General features: G+C 45.0%; 1 protein-coding gene across 5 annotated transcripts in view; it reads right to left on the reverse strand.

The window, feature by feature from the left end:
- The window catches only part of EPHA5 (EPH receptor A5), a 309,701-nt gene that overhangs the window by 51,620 nt on the left and 230,817 nt on the right, over window positions 1-27,264 (reverse strand). For 2 of the 5 annotated variants that reach the window (XM_065404779.1, XM_065404778.1), the window contains exons 7-8: window positions 25,198-25,303; window positions 9,889-9,954 (exon numbers count right to left, since the gene is read on the reverse strand). In XM_065404779.1, coding sequence (XP_065260851.1) covers window positions 9,889-9,954; window positions 25,198-25,303 — 172 coding nt within the window. The remainder of the gene's footprint in view (window positions 1-9,888; window positions 9,955-25,197; window positions 25,304-27,264) is intronic. The other 3 variants (XM_065404780.1, XM_065404782.1, XM_065404781.1) reach the window with 3 other exon arrangements.

A 27,264-nucleotide genomic window follows, 5' to 3' on the forward strand; every position in this document is an offset into this window, starting at 1 on the left:
GAAATGGTCCTTAGCTCAAAACAGCATGGCTAATCTTGCTTTTGGGCTTACAATGGTGGTTGTCCACCTATTCAACCAGCAATTGTTCAATTTTCTAGTGTAGACAAGCCTTCTGTTTCATAAGAAAGTTAATTAAATCCTGCATTTCTTGCATGCCCCAAACTCCACCCAGCGGGTGAACTCGATACTTCAGTGGGAGTTTTGGGTTCACCAGATCCAGAGCAGAGCTACTTGAAAAATGTTGGGTATTTTCCCCACAGAAAATTTGCATTCCTTGTCAAAACTTGAAACACCCCAAACTGATTTTTGGTTGCTTTTTGGCAAACCAAAATATTTTCAGATGAAAACTACCAAAAAATGAAATATTTGTAGCTCAAAAAGTTTAATATTTTCACCTAAAAATTGCCCCCAAATAAAATATTTTTTAATTTTCTAATAAAATTATTTCAGTTCTGTGGATTTCAGTTTTTGGATAAAAAGTTTTCAAGGAAAGCAGGCAATTTTCATGAAATTTTTAGTTAATCAAAACCCCAATTGTCCATTAAAAAAAAGGGCCATTTTTCAACTAGCTCTATTTCAGGAAAAGCATGTGTAAACCCTTCTCCTGTTTACCTTTTAAAGCAAACATGCTCCTCTCTTTGTCACACTCAAATCTCTCATCTGAATCCCTCTTCTGTAAGTACTCTTTCCTAACATTACCTTTCTCATTTAAACGGGGCTCCTGAAAATTTAATTGTATTGTAGTAGGCATCTCCAAATTGGAAATAAAACCTTTAATCCCTCACAAAGAGTGATCTAAGAATACATTGGTGCAAAGTGGTTAATGTTTTACTAGCTAGGGTGATATTCAGAGAGTCATTTTTGGTTGTGGCCATCTCTGGAGTTCTATAACATATGCAGCAGCATGTCACATTAACATATAAAATCAGGCTCCGGAACCCCTGAAAGCACCATTAAAACAAGCCTCAACAAAATGCAGCAAGTAAAACTGGTGTACAACTGGGTCTCAAGAAACGGTTCAGAATTGCTAACAAACCATTGTAGGAAACCTGTCCATTACATGCTATCTTCTGTCTCTGTCACTGATACACAGTCTTAACCAATCCGATAAATAAGCAATAAAACCCCCATTCTTGGCTTAAATTGTACTTCTTCTCTTCTGGAATTTTAAAAGTTTTGTTTGTTTGTTTTTTCACAAGGAAGAGGCATAGTGTTCTTTCTTTACTTCTCCCCACCTTTCTATTGAAATTATATTTGATCTATTCCATCCAAAAATATGTGATTTCAGGATTATCAGACATATGACATGCCTTTCAATATTGATCTTCTCCCACATATGTGGTGTTATTGGCAAGTAAAAGTATCCAAATATTCTGTTTTTAAAAGACAATGCGGGGCGGGGTGGGGAGGGGGCTGACGGGAATGGTACCACGTTGTTGTAGAATTTGATTTTCACATGCGCATTTATTTTTAATATTGATGGTAAAAGATGCAAAGCAAAGATGCCTGATGGACCTTCATCACTGTAATTTGATGGCGGCTGTAGATAATATAGATTTTGTACATCTTTTCTATATCACATATTGTGAAGATATAAAGGCATTGCTACCCGCTTCCTCTCCCACTGATCTGAAGAAATTGGACAAGAAACTCAGTAAATCTCCACCGATTTACATTTGCTGCGGATCTGGATCTGTTTCAGTATCTTGAAAGCAATGTCCCCCCTGCAACATTATGTTGGTAGGGCCCATCACACTGAAGAGTAAGACCTCAATCATAGCTTGCGGTGTTTTTTAATAAAAGTGTAAGAGGGGAAAAAAGACATTTAGATTTTAAATATTCTTAAGGCATCGTGTCTGATATAAAACCTACTTCCACACTGGCAAGCAGCTCATAAAATATTTAGTGGGCAGATTATAAAACTGAGGTTGTAAAATAATCCTTATACGGGTTTATAACATAAAGTGGAATGGAAGAAAGATGAAGAATCTGATTGGCAAAAGGTGGGACTGAACGTTACCTAGCATAATGTAAGTCACTTTACAAGAGCAAAAACAGAGAGATTATCTCTCTCTCATTGGGATAACTTATTGGTCTAAGTTTGTTGTCTGTAGTGTGTGTGTTTGTGGTGTACTTGCTGCTTGACTGAAATATACAGTGTGGTCTGTTGGTTGGGGGACCGTGTGCTGACTGTGTGTGTGCTGAGTCTAGCAGCCTCCTAGGCAAGGCTGAGAGCTTCTTAACGAGGCTTTGATCCCTAAGCACTTTAGCACCCATTAATCCTTAAGCAGAGGGTGGGGCTACTCAGGAAGACCAGGACTTTAAAAAGCCCACTCCTAAGTGACCAGAGGAACTAGCGAACGGAAGTGGATAACAGGGGAGTTTCGTAAGGGATTTTAGAGGCGGGAGTCTGAGCCGGGGGGCTAGATACACTCCACATTCTTTAAACTTAAAGTCAAACACCCCCTGATAAAAACAAAACAACAAAGGAACAAGCTGCAGGAGTAAAAAGACAATGCAGGCAGAAGTCCAGCAACAGAGTGGAGGCTATCCAGTTTATTGCACCCAATGCAGCATGCATGATTACCTGCCCTATGGGCAGGCAGCGTACGTGTGCATTCGGTGCAAGGAGCTCCTGGCCCTCAGAGACCGCATAAGGGCTTTGGAGACCAGAGTGGCTGAACTGGAGGAACTAAGGGAGACAGAGAGCTATATAGATGATACTTTCTGGGACACAGTAGAATGGTCCCACCCCCAGTCTGACAAACTCTGTGCTGTTGAGGAGGATGAAAGTCTCAGGGAAGGAGAACATCCAACTGGAGCAGAGGGAAATGATCCCATAGTTGGGACCCTCCTTCCAGATGATGATGTGGTATCCTCTTGCACTGAGGATATCTCTCCAGGGGAGGGAACTCCAGTTATTAGGAAGAGACAGGTATTAGTAATGGACGATTTGATCATGAGAAACATAGATAGCTGGGTTTGCGATGACCAGGAGAACCACATGGTGACTTGCCTGCCTGGTGCGAAGGTTGCAGATCTCTCGAGACATCTAGATAGACTCATGTGTAGTGCTGGGGAGGAGTCGGTGATCGTGGTACATGTAGGTACCAATGACATAGGGAAGGATAGGAGAGAGGTCCTGGAGGCCAAATTTAGGCAAGAGATTGAAGTCCAGGACCTCCATGGTTGCATTCTCTAAAATGCTTCCAGTTCCACACACAGGGTCAGTTAGATAGGCAGCACTGCGGGGTCTGAATTCATGGAGGAGACAATGGTGTACGGAGGAGGGGTTTAGATTTATTAGGAACTGGGGAAACTTTGGGGAAAGTTGGAGCCTATACAGGAAGGATGGGCTCCACCTAAACCAAAATGGAACCAGATTGCTGGCACTTAAAATTAAAAAGGTCGTAAACTAAGTTTTTAAACTAAGGGCTGGGGGAAAGCCGACAGGCGCAGAGGAGAAAGTGGTTCGGACAGAGACATCCGTTAGGGGAGGATCTACTAATGGAGATTGTCTATGTCCTAGTAAGAAGGAGAGGATGGAAAATGGTAAAATACAGGTAGGATCTGATAAGAAACAGTCAAATGAAAAAAAGTCCCATTCAATTACATCATGTAATTGCAGGCAGCTAAAAAGTGACAAGTTTTTAAAGTGCTTATATACCAATGCTAGAAGTCTAAATAATAAGATGGGTGAACTAGAGTGCCTAGTATTAAATGAGGATATTGATATAATAAGCACCACAGAAACTTGGTGGAATGAGCAACAGAGGGTCCTGTGGCACCTTTAAGACTAACAGAAGTACTTCTGTTAGTCTTAAAGGTGCCACAGGACCCTCTGTTGCTTTTTACAGATTCAGACTAACACGGCTACCCCTCTGATACTTGGTGGAATGAGGATAATCAATGGGACACAGTAATACCAGGGTACCAAATATATCAGAAGGACAGAACAGGTCGTGCTGGGGGGGGGAGTGGCACTATATGTGAAAGAAACTGTAGAATCAAATGAAGTAAAAAACTTAAATGAACCAAACTGTACCATAGAATCTCTATGGATAGTAATTCCATGCTTGAATAATAAGAATATAGCAGTAGGGGTATATTACCGACCACCTGACCAGGATGGTGATAGTGACTGTAAAATGCTCAGGGAGATTAGAGGGGCTATTAAAATAGAAAAACCTCAATAATAATGGGGGGTTTCAACGATCCCCATATTGACTGGGTACATATCACCTCAGGACGGGATGCAGAGATAAAGTTTCTTGACAATGACAATGACTGCTTCTTGGAGCAGCTGGTCCTGGAACCCACAAGAGAGGAGAGGCAATTCTTGATTTAGTCCTAAGTGGAGCACAGGATCTGGTCCAAGACGTGAGTGTAGCTGGATTGCTTGGTAATAGTGACCATAATATAATTAAATTTAACATCCCCGTGGTGGGGAAAACACCACAACAGCCCAATACTGTAGCATTTAATTTCAGAAAGGGGAACTACACAAAAATGAGGAGGTTAGTTAAACAGAAATTAAAAGGTACAGCGCCAAAAGTGAAATCCCTGCAAGCTGCATGGAAACTTTTTAAAGACACCATAATAGAGGTTCAACTTAAATGTATACCCCAAATTAAAAAACACAGTAAGAGAATCAAAAAAGTGCCACGTGGCTAAACAAGTAAAAGAAGCAGTGAAAGGCAAAAAGGCATCCTTTAAAAAGTGGAAGTTAAATCCTAGTGAGGAAAATAGAAGGGAGCATAAACTCTGGCAAATGAAATGTAAAAATATAATTAAGTAGGCCAAAAAAGAATTGGAGAAACAGCTAGCCAACTACTCAAAAAGTAATAGCAAAAAAATGTTTAAGTACATGTGAAGCAGGAAGCCTGCTAAACAACCAATGGGGCCACTGGACGAACGAGATGCTAAAGGAGCTCTCAAGGACGATAAGGCCATTGCGGAGAAAATAAATGAATTCTTGCATCGGTCTTCACAGCTGAGGATGTGTGGGAGGTTCCCAAAACTGAGCCATTCTTTTTAGGTGACAAATATGAAGAACTGTCCCAGATTGAGGTGTCTTTAGAGGAAGTTTGGAACAAATTGATAAACTAAACAGTAATCAGTCACCAGAACCAGATGATATTCACCCAAAAGTTCTGAAGGAACTCAAATGTGAAATTGCAGAACTACTAACTGTAGTCTGGAACCTATCATTTAAATCAGCTTTTGTACCAAATGACTGGAGGATAACTAATGTGACACCAATTTTTTAAAAGAGCTCCAGAGGTGATCCTGGCAATTACAGGCCAGTAAGCCTGACTTCAGTATTGGACAAACTGGTTGAAACTATAGTAAAGAACAAAAATTGTCAGACACATAGATGAACATAATTTTTTGGGGAAGAGTTAATATGGTTTTTGTAAAGGGAAATCATACCTCACTAATCTACTAGAATTCTTTGAGGGGGTCAACAAGCATCTAAACAAGAGGGACCCAGTGGATATAGTGTACTTAGAATTTCAGAAAGCCTTTGACAAGGACCCACACCAAAGGCTCTCAAGCAAAGTAAGCTGTCATGGGACAAGAGGGAAGGTCCTCTCATGGACTGGTAACTGGTTAAAAGATAGGAAACAAAGGGTAGGAATAGATGGTCAGTTTTCAGGTGTCTGTACTGGGCCCAGTCCTATTCAACATGTTCATAAATGATCTGGAAAAAGGGGTAAAAAGAGAGGTGGCAAAATTTGAGGAGAGATTAATAAGACTGGGACTTTTCAGCTTGGAAAAGAGATGACTAAGGGGGGATATGATAGAGGTCTATAAAATCACGACTGGTGTGGAGAAAGTAAATAAGGAAGTGTTATTTACTCCTTCTCATAACACAAGTACGAGGGGTCACCAAATGAAATTAATAGGCAGCATGCTCAAAACTAATAAAAGGAAGTATTTCTTCACACAAAGCACAGTCAACCTGTGGAACTCCTTGCTAGAGGATGTTGTGAAGGCCAAGCCCATAACAGGGTTCAAAAAAGAACTAGATAAGTTCATGGAGGTTAGGTCCATCAATAGCTATTAGCTAGGATGGCCTGGGATGGTGTCCATAGCCTCTGTTTGCCAGAAACTGGGAATGGGTGACAGGGGATCACTTGAGGATTACCTGTTCTGTTCATTCTCTCTGGGGCACCTGGCATTGGCCACTGTCAGAAGACAGGATACTGGGCTAGATGGACCTTTGGTCTGACCCAGTATGGCCGTTCTTATGTTCTTATGAGATGTCAGGTGATAAATGCCTGTCCTTCTTGGAAGGAAGGGGACACTTTGCCCCTCACCTTGCCCTTCAGGTTCATGCACATCTTCACCTTGTCATGTGCTGTTGGTTATGTGATACCACATAGGCCTTCAGCCACCCAGAGGGGCACCTAGTGAACAAAGCATGGGCGTGGGAGAAGGAATTCTTGTGTTGTCATCTTGGTCCTACCACAATGGCCACAGTCCAACCTATAATGGAGTCAATGGACAGACTCCCAGTGGGCTGGATCGGGTGCTGTGGGCCCTGGTTCAGCAAAGTCCTTACACACTTAAATCTATCCCTATTCAGCAAAGTGCCTATGTGCTTTGCAGAAGAGGGATGTGACTACTCCCATGTCTCAGGTTAAATGCTTTTCTGGGCCTTAACCACCCTGTGCCGAGTTCCTCTGTCTCCAGGGTTTTCTAAGACTGAGTCAGGGGAGTGTAAAACACCATGGGGTTCATGCTGCTGCCCATACCCACCACGGAAAGGGGAAAAGGAGAACGAAGAAGTGGGGGCCCCAGAGTTCACAAGGGTGGGTGTTATGCCTCTAAGGCATGCCCCAGCAAGCAGGGGATCTGTGTGTGGAATTTGGGGTGACACTGAATACTGGTCACAGCAGCATTAGCTCCAATTTGAACATTCACGGTGTCACTTTCTTTTAAAAGTTTCCCTGCTTATGTGACAATAACTTTATGCTGGGCTAAACACACCCAGAGATTGAAAGGCCAGAGAAAATCTTTGCTCCACTGAGGTCAATGGCAAAACTCCCTGGCGTTTAGAAGCCCCTGATGTAGTTATTACCTTAAAAACACAGAGGACCCTCCTGTTATTATTATTCATCCTTGTCTAAAATGCAGGATCCTCCGACTGAAAGGTGCTCCCCATCTTCCCACCCACTTTCCTCCTTTCCATCTTGCATTCACCCCATCCCTTGGGAGGAGCACCCACAAGAAGTCATTTTTGTTCCACTGGGTCAGATTCCCAGCTGGTGTAAAGTGATGAAGTTCACACCAGCTGAGAATGTGGCCCATTACATGTACTCTGAAACCCCCCTTTCATACTGCTCTAGAAGTTCTCCTGCCTGGATAGTGGCATCAGAAGAGGACATTCATTCTTTCTCAGTTCTTGAGGGTGGCTAGACTGTGGGGCTGAGAAACGGCCCGGTTTGATCTGTGGCTCAACTCATTCACAGAGCAAACACGCGGCTTTCCCTGCAAGTGGAGGCTGTCCGAAGCATAGGGCAAGTTTCTCCAGGTTTTCACTGCACCAACCTGGCGCAGTTTGTAAACTTCAATGACAATAGCTGAAATGGTGCCTGTGCTGTGTCCTGCTGCTAACTGCAGACTCACTGGCTTTCTCAGCAATTTTCCCACCCGCATTGGCCCACTCTGTACCGTACTATACCGTATTTGACCTCAGATTGACTGGGAAGTCTTACAAAGGAAGTTTTGAAAATGCAGCAGAAGTATTTTTAGCTTTTATTCTTTTCCTCTCGTTGCTTTGGATGGCTCTTTGCCTTCCGCAAGAACAACTAAAAATAATTTAAACAAGAGACCGTTTCCCCCCCTTTGCAGGAAGCTGACTCTGAAGTGATCTCTTGAAAGAGGCTGCCCTGCCTTCCTATAGCACAGTTGATAGTATCTGTGCCTGGAAGCCACTTCTCCCGTTATCCCCTTTGCAGAACAACAGCTTGCTGCTACATTATTCTCCCTACAGTGCAGTAGTAAACTTAGGGATGATTTAGAGATAGCACTTTCCAGCTCAGCCAGTCTCTCCTCTATTTCTCTTGGACCTCTTTCTTTTTTTCCTCCCACCCATATGTTCTGGTAAACAAAATGGGCATGATCATTCTGATTTTCTGGGCTCTTGAGCACCTTCTACCCTTCTGAACAGGCATGTCCAGAGCTTCCAATCACTGGCAACCCTTTATTTTATGCCTCATTGAGGAAATCAAGGCTCAAAGCATGAAATAATACCTGCATTTCTGGGTACAGATGGGCCATCAACCTACTGGAATCTTTCTTTTGATATCATCATGGCAAAACCGACTAGTTCAAACAGTAACTAAATATACCCACAGAACATGTGGCAGCCAAACACTTCAGACTGAGCTGCCGAGTCCAGTATTTCAATGCCAAGCATTCAAGAATCATAAGGCTTCATCAAAAATCATGATGTGTTAAAAATAATACAATTGGGGTTCTTTTTATTTCCCTTCTGGTTCTTGAGCCTGTCGGATTCATGTGTTCAAGCTTTGCACTGCAACCAAGAGGGCTAGGAAAGCCAAGAGTCTCACATAATCACATGACTCCAGGAGCTGGGGCTTTAAGAAAAACACCCAACAGAGATAGACTGGCAATAAAATCATGAAAATTGGCAACAAAACAAAACAGAAAAAGACGTTTTCTGTTTCTTGTACCCGTGTAAGCTCAACAGACCTGATCCTTTCCTCAGATATGAATATTTGTATTGCCACAAACTGGAATAATTTGTGTTTAAGGAACATGAAAATATTAAAACAACCCACCAAAATACAGGAGTTTTGGAAGGGCTGCAAACCCTCCTGTCACAGGGCATGAGCCAATCGAGATCAGATGGAAACTTTCTTGGAGGAATGTTAGTCCATAAATTCTACTGTAGAGTTCTTACATCTTCCCCTGGAGCATCTGGGGTGGCCATGGTCAGAGACAGGACACTGGGCTAGATGAACCATGTGTCTGATCCACTCTAGCAATTCTTCTGTTCCACTCAGAAGACTACACAATGGCTAAACTGTAGCTCTGCAGAATCTCGATGCTCCCCAGGACAGCTATGTGTATTTCCATTGTGTTTTCACAGCAAGGCCTGGCATGAGCAAAAGTGGGAGGTCTTAGCTCTCCGTTTCAGTTATTTATATCCTATGAACTCAGACGGACACTTCCTGAATGTGATTTTATGAGTTGCTGTCCAGGCTTAGCCAATTGGGAGCTGTCTGCCTGCACCCCCATCAGCTGATTCAGAAACCTAAAATACAAAATAGTTTTTGCTTCTCGAACGATCCAAGTCTAATCTAAATGAAGCACCGCTCATTTTATCAGTCAGCAGTGTGAGAGACCACATCGGAATGGACATTGCTTATGCAACTTGGAAAGGGATCAGGTAGCTTGTGGGACAGGCTACTAGGTCTCAGTACAAAGGAGCATTGCTAGTAGTGGCATGACACCGCAGAAAACAACACACACTTCACTTCACTGTCATGCATGCTACACGCCATGAAACGCCGCAACCTTTACCCCTGTCTTTTGGAAAATAACCCCTTAGTGATGATAAGCAGGAAGTGTCCAGCACATGAGTTATATGATCTTTGGTTTTAATGATGACACATGACATTTTTGGTATGCTGTCTGGGTCAATCCATCATGGAATAATAGGTCAGATTCTCCACAGGGACCCCGTTCTTTCTGGAGACATATATGAGGCTATTTCCTGTTGTTGAGACAGACAAACTGGGTGCTGAGTTCAGATGAGAAAGCCAATCCAGGCCAATACAAGAAAGGAAGATAAAGCCAGGCCACAGAAAACATTGAGGTAGGACATCAAATAGAGCAGGTGGGAACACTGACCATATTAGGCTTGGATACGCAACAGCACGCAGGGAAGAAGCCCACCCACAGCCATGATCGCAGCAACTGAAAAGCAAACAAAAAGGCCCAGGATAAGGCATAAATCCCACTGCCCTGGTAATGTGCAAATATATTTGCAACATTTGCATATGCACTGTATGCATTTAAACCCTGAAAAAGTGGACTTCAAGATTTTCATTGCAGAAGCTATGAAATGGGGATAGTCTCCTTGAGATATTGTACGGGCCCCGATCCTCTGAAGCATTTAAGAAGGACTTTATTTTACTTATGTTAATATTCCCACTGGAGTAAGTGGGGCTACCCATGTGCTTAAAGTTAAACAGGTGCCTGGGATGCAGGTGCTTAAGTGGTTTTATCACACACAGAACGTGGTCAGTATGATCATGCAGTTATCTATTAATATCATGTTCAAAGGGGTATGAACTTGGGTCCTTATTTTGCAAACACTTAGGAACTGGGTACAGGGAGCATTTGTGCACCCCAGCTGGGGTGAGACTTCTCGTCTGTCCCAGCATGCAGTGCACTAACAGTCCGTGCAGATCCTGGTGGCACACACTAAAAATTCCCTGGTGCACACTGAGGTACTCTAGTACTGTTTGAAAACAGGACTCCAATAACACGCACTGGGGAAGTGTTAGTGCATGCCAGCAGGGTCCACATGGGCCAGTTAGTGTACAACATGCTGGTGCACACTAGAATTAATACCCCAGCTGGTAGACAAGCCCTTACACAAATGTGTAACTTTACACACTCCCACTGACCTCCATGGGACTATTCATGTGAGCAAAGCTATGCACATGCAGTAAGTGTCTGCAGGATTGGGGCCCTATTTGCATGAGTGAATATTCTGGGGTATCCCTTCTCCTTAGTGGCTTGCTCAGAATGTGTATTCAAAGGGCACTGTGTGAAGCCACAGCTCATTTGAAGAAGATTGGTGAGGAATTATTCCAGGCTAAACAGTTCACCTGGCATCAGTCTATTCTGTGAAGCAGGATGTAATTCTGTCAGTGGCTTGTATCCACTAGCACAGAAGATGCCCTTTGTTGCCAAACTTCGCATAATATTGAAGTCGTGTATCCCAGAAAAGAATACAGTGCAGGAGAAATAAATAATGTGTCAGAGGTTCAGCTGGGGTAAGTCAGTATAGTTCCATTTTCTTTAGCAGAGCTACGCCCAAAATTTCTAGCAATGTTATCATAATGTGCACTTCATTTAAAAAAAAAATTATTCCCTCTCCAGATTTTTAAAGTAAAGTCTAATAGAACTTCTTATAAATGTTCTACCAGTAAAACAACTTTCACACAGTGTTGTCAACTCTTGTAATTTTATTATGACGCCTACAATATATGGTGTTTTTCTTAAATCCCCAGCTCCTGGAGTCAGGTGATTATGTGAGAATCTCAGCTTTCATTAAAAGAAATGCATATATAGTAAATGTCTAGCCATCATGGCTGTTGACACAACATTGAAAATGCAAACACTAAGGATTCAAAAACCAGAAATTAATAAGAACATGATTTTTAGGTCATGACTCACAATTTTTGAACATTTGGAGTAAGCAAGGCTAGATGAGACCTATGTAGTCCACTCCAGGCTGTAATGACTGACTGACTCTCTCTCTCTCTCTTTCTCTCTCTCTCACACACAAACACACACAATTATTCCACCTTCTACAAAGGAATGAAATCTATCATTCTAAAATAGTGACACTCTAGCCAGAATTTTCTAAAATGTCCAGCAGCCAGAATCAGGATCAGATTTTCAAATCAGTTCAGTTCCCTCTTGGGACACGTCTACACTGCAATTAAAAACCTGTGGCTGGCCCAGGCCAGCTCACTCCGACTCATGGGACTCGGGCTAACGGCTGTTTAGTTGCAGTGTAGACATTTGGGCTAGTGCTGAAGTCTGGGCTACAGGACTCTGCAAAATGGAAGGGTCCCAGAGCTTGGGCTGCACCCTGAATCTGAACATCTACCCTAAAATTAAACAGCCCCTTAGCCTAAGTCAGCTGGCACAAGGGGCTGTCTCATTGCGGTGTACACACACCTTTAGATGCCAAAAAACTGCCTAGATTCTCAAAAGAACCAAGGTGCAAGGCGCTGGATTTTTATGAAAATCTGGCCCTAAATGGGAGCTGAGCTCTTCTGAAAATCTCGCCCCAAGTGCAGACACTGAATACTTGTAAAGCTCACCCTGAGTTCTTTGGAAAAATTGGCCCCCCATTTCAGTGGAGTTGCTCAGGTGTCAGTGAAGGCAGAACTTGCGTCTCAATGTTTTATACACCTAAAATCTGAAATTTACAGGCAAGTTAAACAGTTATTTTTCTAGATCTGTGTTGCACAAGATTAAAAAAAAAAAGAGAGACTCCAATAGGCTCAGAATGGTACGTATACCTTACAGAAAACACACATCTGTTTTAAAGGTAAATTAAATTGATTCATGGGGGAACAGAATTAACCCCTGGATGCTAGAAATCAAAATGTCTTGATGGCAAAGAGCACAGATGCTTGCACTAGGGCAGTTAACACAAAAGCAGGTTTTGTGATTGCTAATGTTTGCTATAGTACCTATCATCTTGGTGGTGAGGCACTTGAAAACCAGATATCAGAGCAGCTGTCTTCCAAACAGACTTCAGAGGCTGCCTTAGCAGAGCTTATTACAGCCTGATGTCACAGGCTGAGCTGGCCCTTTAACAGGGCTCTGCCAACCTCTCCAGATGGAGGGATTGGAAACAAGGGTCACATAGGGAGCATCTAATGAAGGACCAGGCCTGCTGGGAGAAATAAGGGCAGCCACGGTCCATCAGGAGCGTTCAGAGAGAGACTCAGGGCCTGGGAGGGTAAGGGTTGAGTGGATGTCACAGGGTAGTTGCTCTCTGTGAACAGTCTGAGCCCAGTGCCCCTGGACTGGAGCAGGTGAGCCTAATCCAGCTAATTAAAAAGGGTGGGGCTACACCTGGGCCTATAAAGGGCTGCTAGTAGGCAGCTGAGGAAAAGGAATAAGACAGGCTGAGCCCTGGTTGGCGGAGGCCACACTGGAGGAGAGCTAACTCCTGTGGTGGGTCCCTAGAGCAAGGGGGCTCAAGGAAGGAACCCTGTGGCTCCAAGAGGGGAGCAGAGCTGGAGGAGTCAAGGAAGCTGCCTGGAGTGGAGAACCACAGACCCCTGAGAGGGGTGGACCATCAAAGCCTGGGGGCCAGGTATTGAGTTAAGACTGCCTTCTGCTTGTCTGGTATAAAAGAATAAACCTTGACTGGGCCTGGATGTGGCCTCACATACTTGGAGATGGGGTTCAGTGGTGGCCCCCTGGTGACAGTGGGGTACGCCATACAGCAAGAGTCTCCTTTGCTCCGAGGCAGGGGCCCTGGGGAGTGCAGATCTGCAGAGAGCGGAAGCCAGCGACAAGGCTGGAGTGCGGGGGCACTTACTGCCAGAAAGCCCTGGTGAGGACAGGACTAAGAAGCCTGCACCAAGGGTGGTGAGCCAGCGACGAAAGTCCATTTGAAGTTCCTGGGGTGTTTTTTTTTTAATGTGATATTAATAAGGGCCAGGCGCAGTGGCGCGCGCCTGTAATCCCAGCTACTTGGGAGGCTGAGGCTGGCGGATCGCTCAGGGGCTCTGGGCTACGGTGCGCTATGCCGATCAGGTGTCCGGTGCCACTGACAGCCTGGCCAGCAGGTGGCTGAAGGACTGGCTAGAACGACGTGTTCTGGCTGGTGCTCTCTCTGTGAGGGCCGATGGACCGATCGATCAAGGTGATATAAATAAGCTGGACTCCAAACGGTGGGGGAGTTATTGAGACAACAAGTGCAGAGTGACCTTTTCTTAAGTGGGGAAGCTGAGGTAGGGCCCAAACCCACACCTGGTTAGTCCTATTACACTCGATGGTAACACAGGTGTGGATGATCCAAAGCTCCTACTTTGGAGGAATGACCACTACCTCCTCTCTAGAGGCAGATGGTAAAAGGCAATACAAGCCACTGATGCTATCTGGGAACCCAGGAGCAATGATGGATGCACTAGGGAGGACCCTGTGAATCTTTTTGGTGGGAGCAGGACATACACACACACAGAGACCATTATTACCGTTGCTAGAAGCTTCCCCCCAGGCAATAAGCATCCCTTCCATCTTGGCTAGGTTGAGCAGCAGTTCTTACGTGCATTAGATGGCAAAAGTTATGATCCTCAAGTTTCAGAAAAGAGAATGCTGTGCTACCAACATACAGCATATCAATATATTACAAACAAATTGCATTGTCTAGGCAACAAATGAAGAAAATTGCTCTAGGAATACTTCTGTATCAGATGTGCTCTGATTTGTTACAAACCAGTGAGTCCGCCTACTTCATTCATGAGCCCACATATTGCAGCTCCCAAGCAATGTGTTATAGGTATTAATCAATGCAGCTAGAGAACTGAAAACTGACAGATAACACAAAGCCTGTTTGTTTTGCACCTTGTATATTTGTGGTGACCACAGATGCAGCTATGAGTGTCTGCTGTACACAATTCAGGTCTCTCGGAGTTATAAGTTAAGGAATTGATCATGAGAATCAAAAGTGTTGTTCTTAGTTTTAACAAGCTATTCTTCTGAAGCCTACAACTGGAGAAGACAAGATTCTAATGTTAATGGAAGCCTTTTTTCTAATATTGTACCCAGCCCTAAGATGAGGGGTGATTATTTAATATATCTGTATAGCAGAAGGCCAACATGGTAACCTAGCTCCCACTGAGATGATACACTTCTCTCAAACATGAGAGGAACAACATTACATATTGCAAGCTGTTGGGGAAATATGTCCAGCTTGTCTTGTTTCAATACTCAATTTTATTGCTATCCTTCTAACATTCCTACTATGGATATATGTGATCCCTTTAGTACTACCTGCTAGGGCTTACCCAGTTTACATGTTCAGACATGTCACCAAGTTTTTTTTTTTCTTTTTTCAGTAACTGATAAGAACAAAAGATTGAGCAGATGATGTGTATGCAGTCAGAGAGAGAGAGAGAGAGAACAACTTTCTAGGAAAGGCATTGTATTTGAAAAGACCACTTGGAAACATGTGCTTACAGAAAACATCATCTTATGTCTAGGTTATGGGTCTATTACAGGAGTGGGTGGGTGAGGTACTATGGCTTGCAATGTGCAGGAGGTCAGAATATATTATCACAATGGTCTCCTAAGGTCTTAAAGTCTATGAGATACAAATAAGCCTGTAGCGGGGTGGTCCCCCGCTCCTGCCTAGAAGGGCTTAAAACAGCCCTGACAGAGGGCTGCAGCTCTAAAAGCTGAGGCCTGATTGGGGTGTGGCCCAGCTGCAGCTGCTTCCCAATCAGGCCTCAGCTGGCCCTATATAAAAAGGCTGTGAGCCAGAGGCCAGGAGTCTCTCTCTGCCTTCAGAGGAAGAAGGGCCTGGCTGCAGCGAGGTAGAGACAGAGTACCTGGGTGGAGCAGGGCTGGGGATGAGCTGGGGAGCTCCAGCCTGGAAAGCCCCAGGCTGTGGCCTAGTAGAAGGCCAAGAGGTACTGGGGGTTGCAGAGGGCAGCCCAGAGGTAGGCCAAGGCAGCAGGTCCAAACCCAACCTTGCCTGTGATGAGTGGCCTATACTGCAGTCTGCCCCAGGGAGCGGGGGCTAGTTGGTGACTGGCAGTGGCTTTAGTCTGAGGTGAGGTAGGGATAGTGGGTGGGGGTTCCCCGGGGAGGGGAGACCCTAGTACTGAGGGGTGTACTGCCAGGGGGCAGCGCCCCAGATAAGAGGGCACCGGGGTCCAGGGAGGGACATGGGGGCCAGAGGACAGGATCACTGGCCTGCAGAGGGTGCTCCAGGACACTGGAAGAGCTAATTCCCAGAAGAGACCAGCAGGAGGTGCTGCAGGGGTGAGTCCGCTCCTTTACACAGCCCTAACCGATTTTTTTTTTTTTTTTCCCCCTTCTAGACAATAGGACAAATTCTACACTCCTGGTGTATGTCCAATGCAGTTTATCCTCCGTCTTCTCAAAGAGCACCCAACAACATAGTGTTTGAAGAGCTGAGAGCTTGTTCTCTTCCGTCCCCTATGCTTTATCCATTCTATAGCCACAAAGAGACTTTGTGAATTCTACAAAGTATTAAGGTTGGGATGTTCAACAGTGTGAACTAGTGGCCGAACACTGCTCCCTCTGAGGTGAATGGAATTCCTGCTAACTTCAGTGGGAGCAGAGTTAGGCTAATGCAAAACATTTTTTACAGTCCCACCCTAAATCTTTATTTCATGAATATCCCAGTATTCACTGCATCCCCTTCACTAACACAGGACTATATGGTGACATCATCTGTTAAGCAGAACTTCTGTGTTGATTTCAGTGAAGAGTTCTGCACGATGTACCTCATGATGGGTGACAACCTCTAACCATGGTTTTCCATATCCTTCCCTCCCACCCTCTTAAGAACTTTGACTGAATATGCGACAAGGTTTGGACATGCTAAATGCTTACCTACTGTTAGCCATTCCTCAAGGTCCTCACACCTGTCCAGTTCCCTGCCTGATGCTAAAATGACATCCTGAAAATCACTACTTTCTCTAGGGGTCGGTCTTTGGGTCTTATTGTTTAATAATGGCCCTGGCCCAAGTGGGGAGCACTCAGCTCACTGTCTGAGCAAGGCAACAGGAGCAGAGTGAAGAGTACTTGGATTGGCTGACCCTCTAAATATCCCATTTTCCTAGCTGGGAGCAACGGCCTGTAAAAGGACAAATAGGCAGAAGGTAGCAGTTAATCCCTGAAAGCAGGTGGCTTCTGCCTGTCTTTTGAGGCTTTGCACATCTGTACACAGCCCTGAGGTATTTCTAAGGCAGGGTGGTTGTTTTTGTTTTGGTTGTTGGGGTAGCAGAACCGGGTGAGTTGATCAACAAGGTGCCAGGGAGGTTAGTTCTAGGGAGAGACAATTGTTGGAAGGTACAGTCGAGACAGTGAGAGTGGCCTGCAGGCTGGCAAGACTGGGCATCTCGGATTTGGAGAGGCGTTATCTCATCCAGAAGAGTTGGGAGAGTTACCAGAACTCTTCTTTAGTAGGGTGGCTGATCAAGTTTCATTCTACTGATAGTAGCTGAATTCACTCTGAGTGAGCGGGCATAGCCAAAGAGCTGAGAGGCCATTGGGGTGATGACCTTGGTTTTTAAAGGTGTAGGGCAGGATGCTGTAGCTCTTGTATCAGCTTCCATTGACTTAAATGAACGCAGGATTGCCCTTCCTGTTATTGGCTGTGACTCTTGACAAAAGTGGGGGCCTGTCCCCCCCCCCCAATCCTTCTTGTTATCAAGTGCATCTTGGGGGTGAGGTGTATGCACTGTACTAGGAAATGGCCATATATCTTTATCTGTATATTTCTGCCCGCTTTCCTGTAGGGCATCACCTACGGCATCAGGAAAGCGGTCAGAAATATACAGATAAATGTCCTTTAAAATGCCACAACAAGTCATGACTCATGCCATGAAAATCTGTCACTACTTCTGAAAAGCATTATCTACAAACTGTCTCCCATGTTTCCTACGGAAATATCAAGTAAAGTGAACTATTTTAAAGCTCTGGCACATACTGTAACAGTAACTTTCTTAGTGGAAAAACTCATCTGTTGTGACCTTCCACGTCACAGAAAGTTGCAAATCTTGGCTCAGTACCTCCTGTACACAACTCACTCACCCCAAACCTCTCTGCACTGCGAAAGTCGTCTTTTAAAGAGATGTACATTTGTGTCCAGAAACTAGCCCTCTGCAGCTGCGGGGGCTAATATTTAAAAGGCTAAATCAACTGAGGTCAAGGTTGGATAAGCTGCAGAAGCCAAGTGGCAAAATTGCCTTTGCTTTGCCTTTTGAAGGCTGATTCCTCGTCAAAGGAGAAATTCTATATACAATAACTCCTCGCTTAATGTTGCAGTTCTGTTCCTGAAAAATGCAACATTAAACAAAATGATGTTAAGCAAATCCAATGTCCCCATAAGAATTAATGTAAATGGGGGGGGGATTAGGTTCCAGGAAATTTTTTTTTCACCAGACAAGAAACTATATATATTGTGTGTGTGTGTATATATAAAGTTTTAAACAAACTATTTAATTCTGTACACAGCAATGATTGTGAAGCTTGGTTGAGGTGGTGAAGTCAGAGGGTGGGATATTTCCCCGGGAATGCCTTACTGCTAAATGATGAAGTAGCATTCGGCTGAGCCCTCAAGGGTTAACCCATTGTTGTTAATGTAGCCTCACACTCTACAAGGCAGCACGAATGGAGGGAGGGGAGACAGCATGGCAGACAGAGACACCCCACTCTAAGTACATTGCCTTTAAAAAGAACAGGAAGTTGAGACAGAAGCTGCGGCTAGCAAGCTCCCTCCGTCCTGAGCCCTGTCCTGTCGCCACCCTGCTCTATATGGAGAAGAGGTAACCGGGGGGCAGGAGTAGGGGGAAGACGGGGAAACCCCTGACATTAGCCTCCCTCTTCTCTTTCTCCCCCCTCGCACAGCAAGCAGGAGGCTCCTGGGAGCAGCTCCAAGGCACAGGGCAGGAGCAGCACAGGGCAGTGGGGGGAGGGACAGCTGAACTGCCGGCAAGTGGTAGCCTGCTGCAGCACAGGGAACATAGGGGAGCGGGGAGCTGATGGGGGGGCTGCTGGTCCACCCTGGTTCCAAGCCCCCACCAGCTAGCTGCAACGGGCTGCTCTCCCTGCAAGCAGTGCACAATGCAGGCGGCTGCCAAACGACGTTAGAAGGGAGCATTGCACAACTTTAAATGAGCCTGTTCCCTAATTGATCAGCAACGTAACCACGCAACAACGTTAACCGGGACGACTTTAAGCGAGGAGTTACTGTATGGATAATTGAGGGCAAGGGGCAGTTTTCATTGTTTCAAATGTATCTTTCCGAAGGTCCGTAACAGACTCTCTTGGATTCTTTGGCAGGTCTCTTTAGATGAAAAGGTCATCAATAATCAGTGGTGCATACACGACACGTCCACAGCCCGGGCTTTAGCTATTTTGAGTGCGATTTTCAAACACGCTCAGTGTTGTTCTAACTCTGCGCCCACTGAACTCGATACAATCCCACCCCGTGTTCATGCTATAATGCTATAAACCATTTTTTAAAAAGTCTCTTCACACCCACCTTAAGATTCATAAAGTGTTACAAAGGAGCCTTAATGTAAATAAGAATCACTACTTGTAGTATCATGTGCTATAAATTATTACGTACACTTATTTAGCTCTACACACATATACACATACATGTCAAGTGAGAGGCCAATTTTGGCAGCTCTGTAATTCCTTAAGGGCCAGTGATATACAGCAGGCTTGAAATTATATTACTTTGAGCCTATGCTCTGTGTCCCTGGCTCTGTAAAGAACCACAGAGTCACTACAGTATCATTTGTCTCACGTGATGCTTTTGCATTTGGCTACCTCATAACACGTTCCTGCAGCTCGGCGGGCATGTCATGCACGCAGCGAGGCTCCTGTGATTCTCTTATAGATCTTCCTCCGGGCCAGCAGGGGCTCTGGGGCAAAGGGATAGCAAGACATCAAGCTGTCTCTTCCTTTTTCACTGCTTCCCTGGCTGGATTTGAGCCCAACATGGAGCAACTGAGAGGAGATGGTGGGAGCAGCTGTGGCTGAGGGGACGGGATCAGAGAGGCTGAGAGGGGCAGAAAAGGGCAGAGGGCCCCAGAGCTGCGGAAGGATAGGCTTCTGCCCCCCTTGCTCCCACTTGGCACCAGTGGGGAAACAGCCATAATGAACCAGTGGAGTAGCAATGGGGTAGCGCAGGGCAGCATGGTGGGTCTGCTCAGGGACAATCCGCTGCCGATCTTTGCCTCCTGCTCAGGCAGGTGATAAGTGGCCAGCAAGGGAAGGCCCCATGGGAATGAGCTGGGCTGGGAATAGGGGCAGGCAGGGTGTCTGGGGCCCTGGGAGGCCCTAGTGTTGAAGTCAGCTGGCATGAATTGGAACCCACCCGATCTTAGGGCCCAGCATTTCAAGGGCTGGCCTCAGCTATGGTGCACCTGTGCTGTAGTACCAGCCCATGCCACGCTACCTGGGATTATTTGATGGCAAGGGCTAGTACCACAGCACTGCAGGAGACCATGGAGGGGGGAGACAGTGTTTTCAGTAACTTCTTCACCCTGGTTAGAAATGACACGTGGTGAGCCGCTCTGAATGGATCTTGGAAGGATTGTAAGACACTGAAATTCCAAAAGGGATTGTTGATTGTTTGCAGGGGATTGGGTTTTTTTTGTAATTCATACATTTCAGTCAGTAATGAGAATGCGTGCAGTAGCCATACAAACACTGCTAGGACAGCAAAATTTAGCATGTCTGGCAATTGTAAAAAAGCTTAGGTTTTTGAGGAGAGCAGGTAACCATAAGAAACCCATAAGGATAGCAACTCTATATTGTGTAAGTCAATGCTTATGCCTGGCTTCACAGTGGTTTTTCTAAGACAACACTCTTTCTAACTCATTAACAACAAAGGTTTAATTTAACGAGCTTCCCTTCTAATTTTCAGGTCGGATTGTTATGCAATGGCTAATAAATTATTCTGTCACTTTATCAAAATAAAAGAGCAGTTCATTAAAATAATTATCAGACATTTTGCTCAGCAACTCTATGACCTTGTTCAGAGGACAGATTAGTTGCAAAGAGTTTCCTCGAGCAAGTAGAACAGGTCTGCAATGCAGCTTAATTGTTTCGGGTAAAGCACACACCGTTTCAAATTCCCAGGAACCTCCCGCTTCAGGAACAAACTGTTTCTACAGATGCATGCTGGTGTGCGGAAATACCACAGTGACTAACGGTTCAGCTGACCTTTGGTTTAGGGCTGGCTGCCAGTGGGAAAAGCCAAGCTGTTATTTACATTCACTGGAAAGACAAGAGGAACTGCAGAGACATGGGAAGGCAAATAAAAGGGAGGTGTGGAAACATCTACCTTAAGGAACCCAGCAGAAAAGAGACTCTACAGCCCTTCAAAATTCCCAGAAGCTGGTCCAGCTGTGAAAGCGATTTCCTATGGACCCTCTATCCTTCCCCACCTAGGACCAGTTGAGGGATTCAATATTTGTTGAGACCCCTCTCCCGAAATGCTCAAGTCAGATCTCCTTTCCCAGCCTAGCAATTGAGGGAGGTGTTGTCCTCCACCTCCTCCCTCCCTCCCTCCCTCCCCCCAAAATATCCCAACGTGCTCTTTTACATTCATGATTTAACCTGGCTGATTGAAAGCCAGACACAAACCCTCTCCCTCTGGCAGCTGTGTGGGGAGCCCGGTCTACTGCAATTCTTATGGGCTGCACAGCCACAGAGAGGAAGCACAGACGATACTCTGAATTGGGAATAGCCGAGAGCCTGAGGCAAGAGCTCAGCTGCATGAGCTGTCCTACCCTCCGGCTGCTCTATTGCTTTTAGCCCCCGACCTCGAGGATTTTTCCATTGTTGGTTCTGCTGCAGGTTGATCTTTCCCCTGTTTGCCTGAAGCGGCAAGAGAGTAACCACAGCCTTGTGTAGTGGATAAGTCCAGCTGAATCGGATCCTCGAGTTCAAACTGTCTGTCTTGCTGGAAATCATGAACGGGAAAGCATTTGAAAAGGAAATGTATGACCTTTGGTGCCAGGCACTGGAATGTGTAAATGCTCAACAGACAGAGCATCTTCCAGACCCAGATCCTAAAAGGGATTACACCGTGACTTGGCATACATTTATCATCCTGCTACTGTCACAGCGTGATAGTCACTCCAGGAATTGTCTTGAAATCATCTCCGAGACAGAACAGCATGACTGAAATATTTTAGCGGCATTTCTGCTTCAGTGGTGCCTTTTTTTTTTTTTTATTTACTTTGTTTAATTTCAAAACTGGCTGCCAGCTTTAGGGTTTCTGTGTTTTTGTTTTATTTTTCTGTTGTCAAGAGACACTCAAAATACCAATCAGGCTTTACAATTTGCCAGGAAAAGAAACTTCGAAAAAAGCCCTGCCATTCTGAAGCTATTTTGCTAATGATGGCTGGGAATTCGTGACGGTTACGAAGCTGCTCAAGGCTTCTGCACCAGTCACAGCTGAGGAACTGACTGGTCTCCCCTTGATCTGGGTGCTGGATCTGCATCTACTACCTAGCAAACCAAATTTCATCCCAGACTTTTGGAGTTGAGCAAGAAACCTTTGAAAATGGCGTTTATCCAGAGTTGATGGGAAAGTGGGGGGAGTACCAGTCCTGCCTCGCGTTGTAACTCTCTGTGTGGGGAAAAGGAAGCTCCTCAGCGGTGCAAACTGCCATAGCCCCACTGATGTATGTGGAATGCCGTTTAGAATTTACACCAGTTGAGCATTTGCCCCTGGGTGTTTTAATTCATGGCATTTCCCAGAAATGTTCTGTTGAGGTGGGAGAGGCAGGGTTCACCACCCTACAGAAGAAGCCAGAGGTTCTGCCTTCCTTAACTACTGATCTGGCCCACTCCCACCAGGCTGCAGCCAAGACTTTCAAAAGTGACTAGTATTTAGTGCCTCAATTTTGGGGTGTCTGACTTGAGGGATCTAAAAGAGGCCTAATTTTCATGAGTGTGGAGCACCTGCCTGCTGAAATCCAGGTCCCTTGCAGGTATCTCAAGGTGGGTGCCTCAGACCACTGCTCACCTCTGAAAATCTCTCTGTAGGTGTACTTTGGCTGGTCCACCTCCTGACAGCGCAGGGGTTGGGGAGAATCCAGAGAAGCCTAGCCAATTGCTCTGTCCCCTCCTACACACACAAGCTGACCCTGGGAACTTCCAGGGGGCTTGGGAATGCCTTCTGTGTCCCCTAAGCCTGGATCAGTGGACAGGGATGGGGGCATGGGGCCTCAAAAAGAAACATCCCTGGTCACTAGGGAGGATAAAGGTGGCAAAATAGCAGAGGGTGTTAAAGAGTTTTTACAAACATATCAAGGGATACTGCTCAAGAGGAAACGTTAACAGAAGCCCGTTAACAAAGGAGAGGGAGATTAAATGAACTAGGATCTCAAACCAGAGAAGACACCGAAACTCTGCAACTCGGTGATCTCTTGGGCCTTTGATGCCATGCCATAGAGGGAAGGAGCAGAATGGCCACCCAAATGAGAACTCAGGCAGCAAAAATGGGCTCCATAGCATGTGCTTGCCCCTTGCCAGGAGCCTGTCGGAGCTTCAGTCTGCCCCTGCCCCACACCCACACACGGTTGGGGATCTGCGGGTGTGGGTAGTAGGAACATCAGCGCTGGGACGGGAGGGAGATGGGGAAGAGGCGTTCTCTGTGGCATGCTAGGGATCCCTAGGGGCTAAGCACAACGCTGAGCAAACACCAGCACAGAATTCAGCGTGGGTGGGCAAAGGTGTATTAGAAGGAGTCAATGGAAGGGCCAGGAGGCCCCCCAGGGAGGGGTTGGCTTTCCTTGCAGCTATCCCAGAATCCATTGGCAGCAGTTAGCTCAGCAAGTCCCCTGAACTAAATTACATGGACGCTTTGAGGGTGCCCATGAGTCTGCCCTTGAGGAGAGATGCCCGTGCATGCCACACTTACCTCTGTGGATAGGAAACGAAGCAGCATGACTTTAGAGCTGCCCTAGGCCTGGAAGCATGCTGCTCAGACTGGCTGGCCTCGGCCTAGACTGCTTTGTGTTAAAAGAAGCCTGTCTCCTTAGTGAAATAATATCCTGATCCAGTCAGTAACTTTCCAGTTGCTCTGTCGCCATCTCACAGCTATTCTTCCTACAATCGGTCACCATTATACAGCTGTGCGGTATATACAGTATACCACGTACACAAGGATACACAGTGATCAAGGGGAAAAACAGCTACTTCCCTTTGTGTGGTGGGGAGGAATGGGGAGAGACAGTGAAATGTACAGATGTTGGCACGGTGTTTTCTGTTAGTTTGAACGAAGGACCCTGGGCTTGTTTGGCAGCTGCCATAAAAAAATAAATTGCATTGTGCTTTGATAGGAGTTCATTAAAAAGATATTTCATCCTCTATTGGGAATATGTAGTATATGAACAAATGTCTCATATCCTGTATATTGGCATCTATGAAAAATTAGTGGCACAATAAAAACGGATATAGACAGAAATCATAGATTTTTTTTCCAATCCTGCTGTTCATTTTGCATTGAAAACGTCTATTGTCTTCAGCTGGAGTTGTCAAGAACGGCACGGCTCCAATACGGTCAGGTACTAAAGCATCTGCCTACATTTAATCACATGAGTAGTCCCGCTGAAGTCCTATTGACTTCAATGACTTGAATTGACTACTCCCTTGGTTCAAGTTAGGCACATGCTGAAAAACCTCGGTGACTCAGGCCCTAAGGAGGGACTCTCCATCAGAGGGTAGCTAACTACCGAATTTACTCATATTTGGTGTATACTTAATTTTTTATGGCCCAAATCCTGAACACCGTGGGTGAAATCCAGACCCTACTGAAGTCAGTGGCAAATCTGCCACTGGGCCAAGATTTCACTTCTTGTCTTTATTCGTGTTTTATACCACCACCCAGGGAGTTTTCCTGAGAAACACTCATATTTTGCAAATTGGCCTAAGCCGAGGAAGAACATCTGGATTTGGCCTTTTGTTAGCAAGTCTAATGAGAGTGACTGTGTATAAAGGTACTGGATTCCACAGTGCAGCCGGGGACCTTTTGTACAACACAAATTCTGCTTATTTTTAAACAAATGAGAAAACACTCTTGTGCAAAAGAAACCTAATAATGAAACAGGGTCCATGTATATCAGTAGTGCCCAAACTTTTTCTGTCCGCGCCCCCCTCTCCATTACTTCACAGACAAGGCTTACTCAGCAACGGAGCTTGGGTTGAAGGCAGAGCTGGGAGCTGAAGTGGGGAGGGGGGAGGAGCTGGGGCTAGAGGGAATGAGGGCGGAGCTGGACTGGGGGTGGAGCAGAACTGCAGCGGGGCTGGAGCCGGTCGCAGGACGGACCAGGGGGTAGAGTGGAGCTGTGACTGGGGGCGGAGTGGGGCTCAGTGATGCTCCTTCCCCCCCCCCCGACCTGCCGTATGCCCCCCCCCCCGGATGTTTCTCTGTGTCCCACAGTTTGGGGACTACTGATCTATATAGAGATGAAAATCACTGGGCAGTAAACTACATATATGAACAGAAAATGTGTGTTTCTGATGTCAACATATTCATAAAATCAGGATGTCCACATACTGCACTGTGTTATATAACACAGCATTCACTCATTTTCTGGCCTCCACCAAAATAAATATATATATATATATATATATATATATATATAAGTATAAATGCACAGCTTCTTCTCTTACCTTCCACTGAGAAGGAAACCAATAACAACCGCCAACAGGATAACTCCCACTGTTACTGACACAGCAATTATAGGAATCTGGCTCTGATCACTGGATGCAGCTACTGCTGAGATGAGAAACAGAAAATGGAGATTAAGGTTAAAATTACAGCCAACACTCACAAGAAACTTTATTGCAAGGCTGCCAGAGATATTGCAGTTTCACCAATTCATTAATTCTTTCACAGGTTGGTTGGTTTGTTTTTCCTCATCTATTTTTTTTTTTTTTTTTTTTTTGGAAAGAAAAATGGAGAGTGCAGGGTTCAGTTTTTGGAAACTTTAATTACCATCCTAATCAAAATGTCACAGAATTTACCATTCCAAATGGTAAACTGGAATCTGTTTTCCTGGTTGTGCAGCACTAGAAATCAGTCAGGGAAGAGATGGACACCAAAGAAAGTTCCTTTTTTTTTGGTGGTTGTTGACTATTTAAAGACAAAGTTCACAGATTGAATTCCTATTAGCTGGAAGATGCAACATACCAAAGATCTCTTAAATAAAAGGCAGATATAATGCCCATGACAAGATTGAGTAAAATTACCTCAGCCGTAGGAGTCTTCTGAGGCCCATGCATTAACTCTTTGTAGCACCTCCAGCGTAAGGCCGGCTGGTGTCTTTGGAATAAAGTCGTGCTGAAGACTAATATTTTGGTTGATGTCTGTTTACTGTAAGGAAAGCAGAATTGCTTCCAGATTGTGTCATTTCGAAAATCCCCCTCTGCAGATTGCTTGAGAGGAAGGATTGTTGCATGATTAAGACACTGGATTCAGGAGACCTCGGTTCAATACCTGGCTCTACCAGCAGCTTCCTGTTAGACCTTCAATAACAGACTTAGTATGTCTGTGCCTCAGCCCCCGTCCGTAAAATGGAGATTATAATAGCACTTAATCTCTGCCTTGTCTGTTCAAATTGGAAACTCTTTGGTGCAGGAACTGTCTCACTATGTGTTTGTACAGAACCCAGCACCATCAGGCCCTGGTCTTGGCTGGGGCCTCTCAGCACTTCTATAATCGATAACAAAAAAATGTCTACTCTTTAGAAACAGTGTCAGTGGTCAACCAGTAGCTAGTCTCATACTTGAGGTTAAATGTAAGCATTTTAAAATTAATTCAAGCTGTCTCATTTTGGCCTTAAATCATATGAACTTCCTAGTGAACCGCTTGCTTAGAAAACATTAATCATCTTCCTAACTGGGGATAAATGTTATCTGAACCATATTTACATTTTCACTAAAATGTCATGGTTCTAATAGATAATCAGAATCACTCACCACAGTAGATTGTCCTAGACAGAGGTTAGTATATATGTTATAGACAATGGTCACTATTTAAAAAATATCAAAAATTGCCAGCATTTAACATGCATTGTTTTTTGAGATTACCACCGTGCTTCTATCTCCTGGGGATAGAGAGATCTGTAGAACCTCTGCGGTAACAGGTGGCAAAAGTTGGCTTTCTAGCCCTCATGGTTGCAGAGAAAAGCTTGAAAATGTGAACTCTGAGGGCTGCAATACCAGAAAGCAAAGAAAAATGAGCCCAAATTTGTTGTTTTAAAAAACTGCATGAATTTGAACTGGGCTTGGCAGAATCTGATTTCTATACATAATGTTGATGGACAATATAAATGTTCAAGAATTTTTTTTACATTTTTATCCATTTGTGGGAAAACCTGGGGGTGGTCAAGCAGTAGGGGTAGGGTGTCAAACAATAATTAAAATCGAGCGGAGTGCCCCAGGGGTCGGTCCTGGGGCCGGTTTTGTTTAATGTCTTTATTAATGATTTGGAGGATGGTGTGGACTGCACTCTCAGCAAGTTTGCAGATGACACTAAACTGGGAGGTGTGGTAGATACACTAGAGGGTAGGGATCGGATACAGAGGGACCTAGACAAATTAGAGGATTGGGCCAAAAAAAACCTGATGAGGTTCAACAAGGACAAGTGCAGAGTCCTGCACTTAGGATGGAAGAATCCCATGCACACTACAGACTAGGGACCGAATGGCTAGGTAGCAGTTCTGCAGAAAAGGACCT

This window comes from Emys orbicularis, chromosome 5 (genome assembly GCF_028017835.1).
Source record: "Emys orbicularis isolate rEmyOrb1 chromosome 5, rEmyOrb1.hap1, whole genome shotgun sequence".
In the NCBI taxonomy this organism is placed as follows: Eukaryota; Metazoa; Chordata; order Testudines; family Emydidae; genus Emys; species Emys orbicularis.